This window comes from Symsagittifera roscoffensis, chromosome 4 (assembly GCF_963678635.1).
Source record: "Symsagittifera roscoffensis chromosome 4, txSymRosc1.1, whole genome shotgun sequence".
NCBI classification, from domain to species: domain Eukaryota; kingdom Metazoa; phylum Xenacoelomorpha; order Acoela; family Convolutidae; genus Symsagittifera; species Symsagittifera roscoffensis.
In genome coordinates this window covers 9,176,570-9,188,823 of record NC_087065.1, presented here as the reverse complement: position 1 = coordinate 9,188,823, position 12,254 = coordinate 9,176,570, and the positions used below count along the sequence as shown (strand labels likewise).

Here is a 12,254-nt window from a genome sequence, read left to right as displayed (position 1 = left end):
TAAGGTACTGTATGGTTCGTTTGAAGATGATTTTGCAATAAATAATTTACTGTTAAGAGCGTGGAAAGATGAAAGCGTGCCGTCTTTTTAATCAAAAAGGCAGATTTTTATGTTGTCAAGCTAAAAATAATATCGCTTCTTTGGACCTGCCTCTAGATATTTTTGACAGTTTTTCCGCCGTATACTAATTTTCTCCTTTTTATTTTCTAAGAGTAAGAGCGGTTCAGCAATCAACTGTGTCTGTCACTTTTTATTTGAAGTTGTCTTGTCATTTCATTTTTCAACATATTAGCTAGCTTTCTTTATGTTGCCGTGTCGGATCCATTAGATTAACCTAGCCACCAATGTTGTGTAAAGTCACTGCACATAGTGCGTGGATAAGTACTTTGGTGGACCAACTGTGGATCTAGCCACGGAAGAGCGGCGCTAATTTGGTTTATTTGGTTACTAGCATACTTACCATGTTTAGTTATCCTCGCCATGCTCACTTCACACCAACAACACTAGTATTATTCTGCTGAGCCATTTAACTACGCGCGATTTAACTGAACACGGAAGTCGCTACTTAGCAAGTGATAGTGTTGATCCAACTTCTTTTTGCCTTTCCCCTCTTATATCAGTTAGAGACACCAACTTGGGCTCGTGTCCTCTTGCCCCCATACTTAACTTGTTTCATTTCTCCGGTCACAGTTGCGAACGTGCACTGGTAGAGCTGTTAGAAAAGCTAGCCGGGCATTCAAAATACTTGAGTTAAGCGATTTAAATCCCGCGCTCTCCCAAATGGCTTTGATTTTATTTTGACAAAAGGTATCTGGTATCGCCCTCAACCTTTTCGCAAGAGCGCCCAATTTGCAAAGCAGAATGGAAACGGAGTCAAGTCAAGAAGAAGTGAAGCACAGGCTCCGCTTTTTTGTCATCAATCGTCATATTTGAAAGGCTGCTCCCTTTAACCGAGATTGGTGTTCCAAATATCAACAGACCAGCCGAGCTTCTCCGTTAGTAGTCTTGTAGTAAGATAGATTGTGGAAGTTATACGCTAACTATATTTATCAGGCGAATCAATAAATCACTGCAACTAAACACACAATGACCATTGCAGCCCTGCCTTCCACTTAGCCGGAGTTTAATTTGCTCATTTTTCAATTTCTCATCCTGTTTAAAACACTCCCAATATCCGTCCGCTAATCATTTACACCAACAGATTCTATTTTGTCTACAATCTTGACGTTATTTTGCCAATAGTCTGTTTTTTTTTCAAAAAAAAATTCGGGTTCCGTTGGCGAAAACATCCCTTGTTTTTGTACGGTGTCATTATTTTTTAAACGGAAGTGTTATGAAAACCTCACGTAGTTGTCCTTCGGCAGCGGGCGACCTAAAATCCCGCAGCTCGACTCCCGAAGTGCTGCGAGAAAAGATCCGACGCGATCGAGAAGCCTCGGGTCTGTTTAGAACCTCCGCGAACAGTCGGACACCCTCAGACCCTAACTTGATCGATGACAGACGTAACACAAATGAAAGCATTATGAACAATCCTTATAGCAATTATACCCATCACGCTGATTCTAGGAATGCGCACTCTTACATGCATTCGCATTATCATCCCTCAGGAACCTTTATGACTCACAGTCAAAGTCAGAATAATTACCAAACTATATCGTCTCAGCATCCGCTTCAAACTCAGATGGATCTAGAGAGTAGTTACCTGTCCTCCCAGGAGCAGCAGGGTAATAGAGAGGTTCCTCATTTGAGTGATTTTGTGGACCACCTGGAACTTAGTGGTATAGAGCTGGACCCGAAAGAGAAGGAGCGTAGAAAAGGATTCAGTTCATCTCCGTCGCTCTTCTGCATCAACAGACCCAAAAAACAGCGCATTGTAAGATTCAAATCTTCGTAACTAATTTCAGATTGGTTTGATTTTTGGAAGTTTATTTTCGATTAGTTTTCCAAGCGGTGTAGGAATTTTGGACTGCCAAATTGTTCAAGTAATTGCTCTCCTCTTGAAAGTTCATAGGCGAATAATTCGGAAGCACTTGATCTAGTCGTTTAAAAAAGTAGACGAAAATCGAAAACCAGGTTAAACTTTAGCACTATTCTGAGAAATTTCTTTCTTGTGGACGGTATCGTTAATTTTTTTAAAGGAGCCTGGGGAAAAAAACGCAATTTTGGTATATAATTCCCATTTTTGCTCATAAATTGCGAATAAACGACAGTCTTTCTTTTCAAGGTAAAATTGGAGTCTAAATAGCATATTTTTTGGAATCCAGATCAGTTGAACAAACAAGTTTTTTTTCTAGGTATAAGGATGTTTATTACGCTGGATAGGCGCTGATTCAAGCTTCAAGAACTAATGATCCGAAATTTATTTCACGAGTAAAATAAAGTAAAGACTCTTTACAGGCGCCTTCCGCTTCGCTATAAATTGGTCTGCATCCTTAGAAGTAAAAATGTTAAGACTGCTTTTCTCGATATCAAGAAAGTTTTAGCTTATTTTTTATGCAGTTTGAACCTCTCTCAGATGTTTTTATTACATCATCATCATCAAATAGTTTTCACTCATCTTTCGAAGTCGGAATATTCAGTTCATCTCATGGCTGTTACGTGAATTGACGTCAAATCATCTGATAATGATTGTAGGGCGGTGATCTGTATCTTCTTGCAAACACTTGAAAGCGGTCATTTGCTCGCATCCAGAATTTTTTAAATCTTAAAGCTGTCATATTGGTCTTTGTTCCCATATCTCTTAGAATATAAAAAACCTGATGCGTTTATTTCAAAACGGTCACATAACGCTTTACACAAAGACGTGAAACTGGCCAATTGCTTCAAATTGCGAGACATTTCTAACTGACATACCTGGCGCAATTATTTCGAGATTTGAAAATAATTTAGCAAAAACTGAAGCGCCCGTTTGAACACGAGTGAATATAAGTACTTCATAGACCTAAAACGATTATATGAAGCATAAAATACAAGAAGTAACGATTTTAAGTATTTTTCATCAGAATAGTAATCAGAGTTATAACTGAGGTAGAGGCTTTACGCCGCCATTTTCATAATGCCCGTAGTAAACTAGAGCCAAAAATGTAAATGAAGTTAAAGCTAATCACAATAGACTAAGTATTCGAAATTAGTTTTTTTTATGTTGGTTTTTAATTAACCGACTGGGATTCGAGAATGTAAGATTTTTTTCATCTTTCGACTTAAAAGGTTTCGGCTATCGATCTCGGCATTTCCAGTCGTTTGACGAGCAAAAGAAGGTTTTAATCTAAGTTTTTTGTGGGGAGGCCTAAAATTCTTTAAAAAGTACTAACCATTCAGCTACGAACGCTTAATACATCACAAACACTAGCCGGTTTTATCGTTGTTTTGGGATTATATAAAAACAGACGAAGAGAAGCTTCGTACCACTTGCGATACATCACGAATATAGCATGGCAAATTAACAGACAAAAAATGAGACAGAATCAGCAGACATTTTCTATAAACAGACACGTTGAGCTGAAAAAAAATCATTAACAAGCCTGTCTCATTTTTTGTCTGTTAATTTGCCATGCTATATTCGTGATGTATCGCAAGTGGTACGAAGCTTCTCTTCGTCTGTTTTTATATAATCCCAAAACAATGATAAAACTGGCTAGTGTTTGTGATGTATTAAGCGTTCGTAGCTGAGTGGTTAGTGTGTGAGACACATAATCTCTAGTTCGCAGTCGGTCCTTTATCGAATCCGGGACGTAGCCGAATTTTTACTAATTCGAGGCGTATTGCGACTTTTTCTTATTGCAGTTTATAGAGCTGCTGTTTTTTTTTCTCGTGTTTTCGCTAGTGTTTGCGAAGCTACGCTTCGCCTCTGTATTGATTAATACATTATTTCGTATATTTTGTTGTGCTTGTTCATCAAATTAATATTTTAAATAGAAATTTATAGATGAAGGTTGTTTCAGTGAAGTGAGCTACTTGTATATTAGAGTTTATTCCGATATTTGCAATGTAAATGGCCTTAGGGACCTCACAAGGCCCATTTGCATGTATGCCGATTAGATGCCATAAATAGATATATATATGCACTGGCTTACGAAGTAGGCCTTTTTACACGACAGATTGGTTGATCGATAGATGATAGTAGTGCGACTAGGCGATAAGAGGCTACAGGAAAAATCATGAAATGCCGAAAAACCATGACTTTGACAATCACTGTTTTTGACTTATTTGTTATCTTTGACTTATTTGTATGTGCTTCGTAGCATCAATTAACTTAAGCACTTTCAATTGAGTTTAATGCTTAAACTCGTTGAACGAACTGAAAACCAGTTTTCTCAAATTGGGTGAGTTTCATCAAAAAAATTGCCCGTCCTAAAAAGAAAGCTTTAAATTGATGTGTTTATTACTCTAAAACTAGTAATGTGAAAGCTTTTCAACTAAGGCAGTCATTTTTTGACTTTCATCTGTCTGTTGGCCAAACTTTTTACATAAGTCGTTTGTACTTTTACATTTAACGATCTTTCTATTTGCACTGGCGATGTAGAGTGAAGCGGTCAGTACACGTTTTTCCTAACATCATTTACGATCTAAGTTTTTGCGCAATTTTTTTGGAAATGTTACATGTTGTTTAAAAGTCATGAACTGATTAGTAATCTTTTATAGGTCATTTAAAAAAAAAATTTCACGGAAAAGACTTAGATTTTTTTCACGCTAAATTTGGGTTTTTTTTTGGGATTTGACTCTTGATTTTTAGAAATTCGCTTCATTTCCTTTGTGTAAAGGAAGACAAGTTCCACTATCAGCAAAATTGTAAAGGTAGCAAAAATTGTGATCGACTTCTAGTTTCGCAAGTGGGTTTCAATTTTTAGATTTCCCAGTGGAATAAACAAAAATTACATAATGTCTGAAACGTTTTCTTGGTAGCTTTAGTTGGCTCACGTTTAACAGTCTCTTTATTTGCACAAGTGAGCTTGCGAGCGCAGATGGTTACGGTCAGGTCAGTACACGTTTTTTCCAATGAGGGTCGTGTGTACCAATTCCACTTCTGTCACAAGTAGAGGGGGGGGGGTCCCAGTGGCATCCGCCTCCTCAAGGTGGTACTGACTTTGGCAAAATAGATAATATCCCCTTCCCCCGAGGTTAGGTCTGCATTGAGTAGGTCCGGGAGTTATGATTTCGCTCTCTTTTTTTTTGCGGCTTGAAGCTTCGCCTCTGTTAAATCCCTTATCTGAGTTCGTTGTGTTTTGGTACAGTATCCAGGGCTAAAATTTTCAAGATCATCTTAAGTTATATTCGATGTGGTGTGTACTTTTAAGTGATTTCTTCAGTTTTGTCAGCTAACTTGCCTAGCTGTTTTTTTTTTAAATTCAAATTTCAAAATATCGATTGTAAATTAAAATTTTGGATGCTGCTGATTTTTTTTTCATAGACTAAATTTGCGGTTAAAAAACGATTATTATATTTTTGTGTGGTAGTTTTCATTGGCTAATTTTTAAATTGTTTTGGTTGAAGTTTTTTATATCAACAATTATTTCTGTTTTTGAGTCTTTCATTTAGTTACCGCAATTGCTGCTTCAGTATAACTGCAGCAATTGCGGTAATTTTTACGCTTTTCATTTGGTTTTTTTTTGCCAAATTTTTAAGCAACGAAATTGTATTTATATAAACTTATTAATTTTGTAGAAAAAAAAGCAATGATTGGAAACTTCTTTCATGGATGAACCAAGAACTGATTCGATTATCTGATTGCAATCATTTGAAAAGGAGCCTTATATGTTCCCTAGATCGTTAATGATTGGTTCGAGTTGTGGAATTTTTGCATTTTACTGTGAAAGTTCATAGTTTTGTTTAATTTGACATGATAATTGTTCTGACCATTTGAAAAATGGGGAAGAGTTTTCTATTCGGGTGTACAGGTTTTTTTATTGTTTCCCACGCAAAATTAGGTAACATAAATAGTCAATGGAATGTGTCAAGTGATATATCATTTTAAAGCCCTTTCAGTTGTGATTCGAACCACATTTTAAAAATCCCAATTTTTTCTTGTGTCGAGAAAAACCGGTTTGAAATTTTTGGTTTTTTAGCAGGCTTAGTAATGTTTATTTTAAGCCGTTTACAATAGCTTATTCATGCTTAATTTTAATTTTACTCGAGTGAAATTAGTTTCACAATAGCTAAATTCAATAGCTTCATAGCTTAGTTTAAGTCGTGAAAACTTAGTTTTACTCAAGTAAAGTTATTAATATCGATCCCAATGGCTTTATTATTGATCCCAAATATTATCGATCCCAATGGCTTCTTTGTACTCTCTCTCTCTCTCTCTCTCTCTCTCTCTCTCTCTCTTTCTCTCTTTCTCTCTCTCTCTCTCTCTCTCTCTCTACCCTATCTCCATTGCCATCCCTTGAAATGAGATTTTCACAAAAACTTAATTTATGTGAAGTATTTTTAGGCCGAAGTTATTTTCTACCAGATTGTGTATGATTCTGAAGGTGACGCTAAATTGTAACATCGATTAAAGAGGCCAAGTTAAAGTCTTGTTAAACGATTAGATTTTCTCATGGCTGCGCTATCGCAAATTTGTTTCTTGAAAAAAAACAAATTTTCGGACGGCGGTTATTCTGATTATTGAGGTTTTCTATGTGTGGCGAGGCGCAGATTAGAAAATGAGATAAGCCAGGTTGTTTTCCTATTCACATATATCGGCACAAAGTAAGCTGTATGGCGTGTATATTGCATCTAACCTTACTGTTTATCTAGAAGACTCAGTACAATTGTTAATCCGACCATCTGAAAAATGGGGATGAACTTTAAATTTGGGTGTGTTTTAATTTTTTTTTTCACGCTAAATCAGAAGTCACGAAGATGTGTCAAAAAAGAAGTGACGAGAAAAACCCCTTTGAAATTTTGGTTTTTAGTCTAATTTCGAACAGGTTTATTTATGCTTAATTTAAGTTTAATAGCTTGTGTGCCTTTTTTTTAGTTTTAGTTAAGTTATTTTAGTTTTTGGAGTTTTTTAGCGGCGTTTTGGGGATCGAAAACTTGAAAAAAAGTCATCAAAAAAATTTGAAAGTTTTCATTTTTTTCGGAAAATTGTTGTCGAGTTTGCTTATTAACTATGATTGTCGACGATGACTAAATTCTAGTTTTTCGTTCAGATCCTTTTATAACACCACACAGAAAAACGAAACAAGCTTGAAAAAACTTATAAATGTATATTTTTTATAAGACTATGTTCGGAACATTATGTGCTACTTGCAAAGTAACGAGTTATCCTTGTTTCTGTTTTGTCTGTATCTGAAAAATCAAGAAGTTGATCTGGACGTGCTTTCAAAAATTAGGTTTCAATTCAATGTGCTATTAATTGACTCCGTGCCACGTTTGTTCAAAATTTTTTGTGTGAGAAGAAATACTTTTCTTTTATTCCACAAATTTCATCGGCGGGAACAAAAAATGCGTCCAGTCTAGAATTTTTCAGCTCCTAGGGTTATGACACGCTATTTAAACTTGCTAACAATTTTTACGAAGAATCGCCGCGTTTCCGCCGTTTGAGACTTTAATTTTTGAGCATATAAAAACCTCAAGATTCCTGCCGGAAAATTATCCCGAAACAGTTTTTTTTCACAAACAGAATCGTATTCTTGTATTTTTAAGGCCTAAAAATTAATGATTAATGCGATATAAATGGAGGATAAGGACTATGTAGCCCTTCTAGACATTACCCTTATTTGTCAACTTATAAAAGGCATGACATGCCATCAGGTTCTGGCCAGTTCCAACTCAGATTTGGTCAGGCTTATGATTAAAGATAACATTTTGCTGAAATGCAATAGTACTGAACTGTCGACAGATTTTCTGCAGCATCAGAAATAATTGTTTTGACTAAAATTGATAAAAACAGATTTCTGACAGTGCTATAACTTGGCACCAATCGATTCCAAAACTTGTAGTTTGCCTCTGCTCGTGTTATCGTGTTATTGTTGCTATCGTTTTGGAGACATTTCTTTTGTTTTCAAATTAGATTTTGAAGCCTAATTTTCAAGTATGAAAATCGTAAATTGAGCAAAAGTTTTAGTTTTTGTTTTTCCTGAGCTCAATTACTTATTTACAATTGTATGTTTAGTGAATACATAAGTTGGGTTTCAAAAAAGTCAGACATCATTTTACTGCGTTTTCATGCGTACAAAGGTAATAAATGGTTCATTAGCTGACTTATACATGCGTTGTATTTCAGCAAGTTCTGGGTTTGCAAGCTGAAATTAGCCTAGCAAGATTAAAGTGTTCAACATTCTTTTTCCGCTTGATTTTCATCTATCAGTCATTGCTACTGGTTGTTTGATTGTTCTCTAGTGCATCACAAAACATGGCTGCTGTGAAGCTAAAGAGTCCATAAATTGTTAATTGTTTCCTTAAATTTCTGTCCGCAGATGGAATCGATCCCAAGGGCTTCTTTGTACTCCTCTCTGTCTCTCCGTAAATCTCAGCTCAACCCTAACCCATCCCCATCACTAGATACGAGAGGTTAACAGTAGCCTAATTTATTTGAAGTATCTTTTAGGCCGAAGGTACTTTTTCTTCAAATTATGCATGATTCTGTAGGTGACGCTAAATTGCAACATCGGTTAAGGAGGCCAAGTTAAAGTATTGTTAAAGATGCTGGAAATCCAAAAAAAAGTATTTAATTTTCTCATGGCTGCGCTGCTGCGTCATTGGCAAAATTATTTCTTGGAAAAAAATCTTTCGGCTTGCCAGTTGTCCCAATTATGGAAGTTTTTCACGTGCGGCGAGGCGCAGAATAGAAAATGCGATAAGCCAGTTTGCTTTCTATCCGCTTATATCTGCACTAAGTAAGCAGTAGTATGGCGTGTATATTGACTCTAACCTTACTGTTTATCTATATAAGCCCTGGTACGAATTTTTCGATTTGTTTATGGTAGGAAGAGAAAATAGAAAAATTTACTTCTTAACAGCTACCTTTTTTTGATTAAGTTCTCTTGTCCGAAAAGTGCCCAGGCGTTGTTAACAAGTCCAATATGCAAAAAAAAGTAATTTATGCAAAAATATTAAATTTTTTAACAGATCATCTCTGGGTCCTCGATGAATATGTAGAAAAGTATATGCCTTCTGCTAATGCTGTTCTTTAAACATAACCATCCTAATGAGTTCAAATAATTGTTGTTGTGCATTTACAAGTTCAAGACATATATCGTAGATAATGATGTAGCCACGTGGATGAGTTGGTTCTTGAGCATTTTGAGCCGTGTTTCGACTGGTTCAGCTTTCGGTTAGGCGAACTAGCAACATGTTTTCAAGCTCATCAAATCTAAACTCTCTTCAGAAACCCTTTTAAACCTTCTTCTTTTCAATTTCTCTCCTGCCCGTTCCTCTCTTAGTCAATGACTATTTAGACCAATCTCTCTTCATAATTTCATCTTTTCTCTTCGCGCCCGTATATATTTATCTCTCATGCTACCATTTTTACCACTGTGTATTATAGTTGCCCTGCCTAATCGAGTCAAATTTCAAGCATTGTCCTCTCTTCTTCGCCTATTGTGTAATAATTTTTCTCCGCTTGATAGCTGAGAAGTAAACCAGTTTTCACTCCCACTGTACTTTTTCGTGCCCCCTCCCCGCCTCTTTTGCCTCTTGTTTCGATTTGATGCCCCCCCCCCCCCATTCCTGACTAGAACCAAGTCTCATAGCTCGTTTGAGGTTATTGTGCAACTGATTTATTACTAGAGGAGAGAGAGAGAGTACAGAACAAAAAACGTCTTCATCTTTTGCTGAAAAGTGCAGTGAATACCCAACCCCTTTCATCATTTGGCCCGGTTTAATCAAATTTAATCACACCTCACTTTTCATTTCACCTTCCTTTCCCTCAATTTTATGGCTACAAAAACTGTTTGAATCTACTCGTGGATAGCCGCAAGAGAAGCCTCGTAGGCGAAGCTGTGGAACAACGAACAAATCTCAGAATCACTTGAGCTTCTTCACATTTCTATTGTTAGTACGTTTTCTTTCTCAAATGCTCACTTAATTTAACCTTATGGAAGACCTGATAACATTTTTGCCTAAATAATCGCTTGGTAGGTCAAACCACTTATTTTTTAGATGTAAAAGTGCTGATGTAAACGCTCCCTCTGTCCATAACTTTCGAAAATGAGAAATGATTTGACTGGCTGGTTAACTTTTGATTGACCTTACAAATTGTGGTCGCCCAATTCCAAGCATCATTTGCTTTCTGCTTTCTGTCATTTGAGATAAATGAAAGGTCTCAAACAGATCACAGATCAATCGATCAAACTGTCATTTTCTTTTTTGGCTTCGACCTTTTGCTCACTTTTCCTTTTTAGAGAGTATTTTTTCTCTATCAATTTGACCAATCAGGAAAACTAATGATGACTAATTGAATAATTAAAACCGTTTAACCAGGAATAATAAAACTAACATTTTGTCCATGTATCCCCATTAGTACGAATTATCCCCAATCAGTGGTCGAAAGGTCTTTTCAGGGTTGATAATTTTGTCCCAATTGGTAACCAGTTGGTAGGTGCAATTGAAAGTGTGTATATAAATAATTAAAGGACAGCTGCTTGTTAGTGTGTGGTCTCGGAGGAAGGTGAAATCAATCTAAAACAGAGTGCTCTCTGCACCCTTAGTTATTTTTTTATTCTGTGTATTGAATGACACTTCATTGGATAATTTATGGTGTTCCATTGATATTGACTATGAAAGAAAACCTAAATTACAGAAAATGATGTGGCTCAATGCAATTCTAAGAGATTCTTGGTGTCAATTTTACTAGATTTTTGTTCCGGCCAGTTGAAAAATGGGGATGAATTTTGCATTCGGGTGTGTTTCAGTTTTTTTTGTCTTTTCCAGACAAAATGAGGTACCACAAATAGTCATCAGAATGGGTCGAGTGATATATCATATTGAGGGTCTTTCAGTCGTGATTCCACCGACATTTTGAAAATTTTAAAAAAATTCTCCCAGTATCGAGAAAAAACAATTTTAAAATTTTTGATGTTTCGTCTAATTTCGAGCAAGAAAAGCAAGCGAGAGGGCTTATTTCGATTTTCAAGCAAGAAAAGTCAAGATAAATAGTAATCGAATTAGTAAGAGCGATATATCGTATTCAAACTTTTTCAGCTCTGATTCGAACGACATTAAAAAATTTCAAAAGTTTGTCCCAGTGTCGAGAAAAACTGGTTTAAATTTTTCGAGTTTTAGTTTAATTTCAAGCGAGTAAAGCAAGCGAGCAGAATTTTTATAGAAAAATAGGCCATGAGTTTTAGTTTCGCTCTAGTAAAATGCTTCTAGAAAATTTTAACGCAGTCTTGGGAGTCTAATTTGCAATCATTCAAAAAATATCTGCAAAATAATTGAATAAAGATTTTTTAAAATTATTAATAAAAAAAATAATTTTTGTTTTTCTTGCCAATTTAATGCCCGATTAGCTTTTTTTACTGTAATTTTTGAATATGCCTAAATTCTAGACTTTCGTCAGATCCTTTCATCACATCAGGCACAAAAACGACACTAATGTGAAAACTTATGAACTTTAAAATATGGTCGGAACTTTTTGTGCTACTTTGTTTTCCAATTTTCCATATTTCAATAACAGTTCAATGTATCTTCTTGACTGTGATATTGGGAATTCTGAAGATTTATTTGATGGAATAAACTGTGATTTTTAATAAATGTTAAGAAAAGAGTGACCACTCGGTCGTTAAAGGTCGCTACTTCTCGACAGGTCGCTAAAAGGTCGCTACTTCGGTGGAAGTCGCTATTTTTCGTGTACTACTTGTTTGCTTAATTACTAGTTTTTACATTACCAAATTTTTCCACATGCCATGGGCAAAAATTAAACTGACCCACGAAATTTTGAGAGAATTTCCATTTCTGAGGCGCTGAATTGAGCTTACGTTAGGTCGCTTAAACATCGCTATTAGGTCGCTACTTTTTTTCGGAAGAGTGGTCACCGTGGTTCAGAACTTGAGGAAAGAGCCAAATTGGATGCATTTCAGCTTGCCATAGTACATAGAAAGAAGATTCGAAATAAATTAGTTGAGCTATGCATAGCAGCCAGTGCTTATTGTGTATACTCATTCAGCTAAGAAGCCTATTTATTGACAACGGAAAGATTCAACAAACTAGCTGTTCAGCTCTTCTCGTAGAACAGCTGTTGTGGCCCTCTTTTTGATCTACAAGCCTTTTCCTCACTCTCAAGCAACGAAAAGGGATCATGGTTTGTCTCTATTTTTCTGTTGGATTCA

The 12,254-nt window shown here is 36.0% G+C and overlaps 1 protein-coding gene across 3 annotated transcripts in view; it reads left to right on the top strand.

Moving 5' to 3' along the window:
• The first annotated feature begins 390 nt into the window (after positions 1-390).
• Positions 391-12,254, top strand: part of LOC134845131 (uncharacterized) — a 72,017-nt gene continuing 60,153 nt past the window's right edge. Inside the window, exon 1 of one of the 3 annotated variants that reach the window (XM_063862001.1) lies at positions 391-1,873. In XM_063862001.1, the coding sequence (XP_063718071.1) occupies positions 1,334-1,873 (540 nt within the window). In that variant the 5' untranslated portion in view covers positions 391-1,333. Of the gene's footprint in view, positions 1,874-9,370; positions 9,979-12,254 lie in introns of those variants that run through there. The other 2 variants (XM_063862002.1, XM_063862007.1) reach the window with 2 other exon arrangements.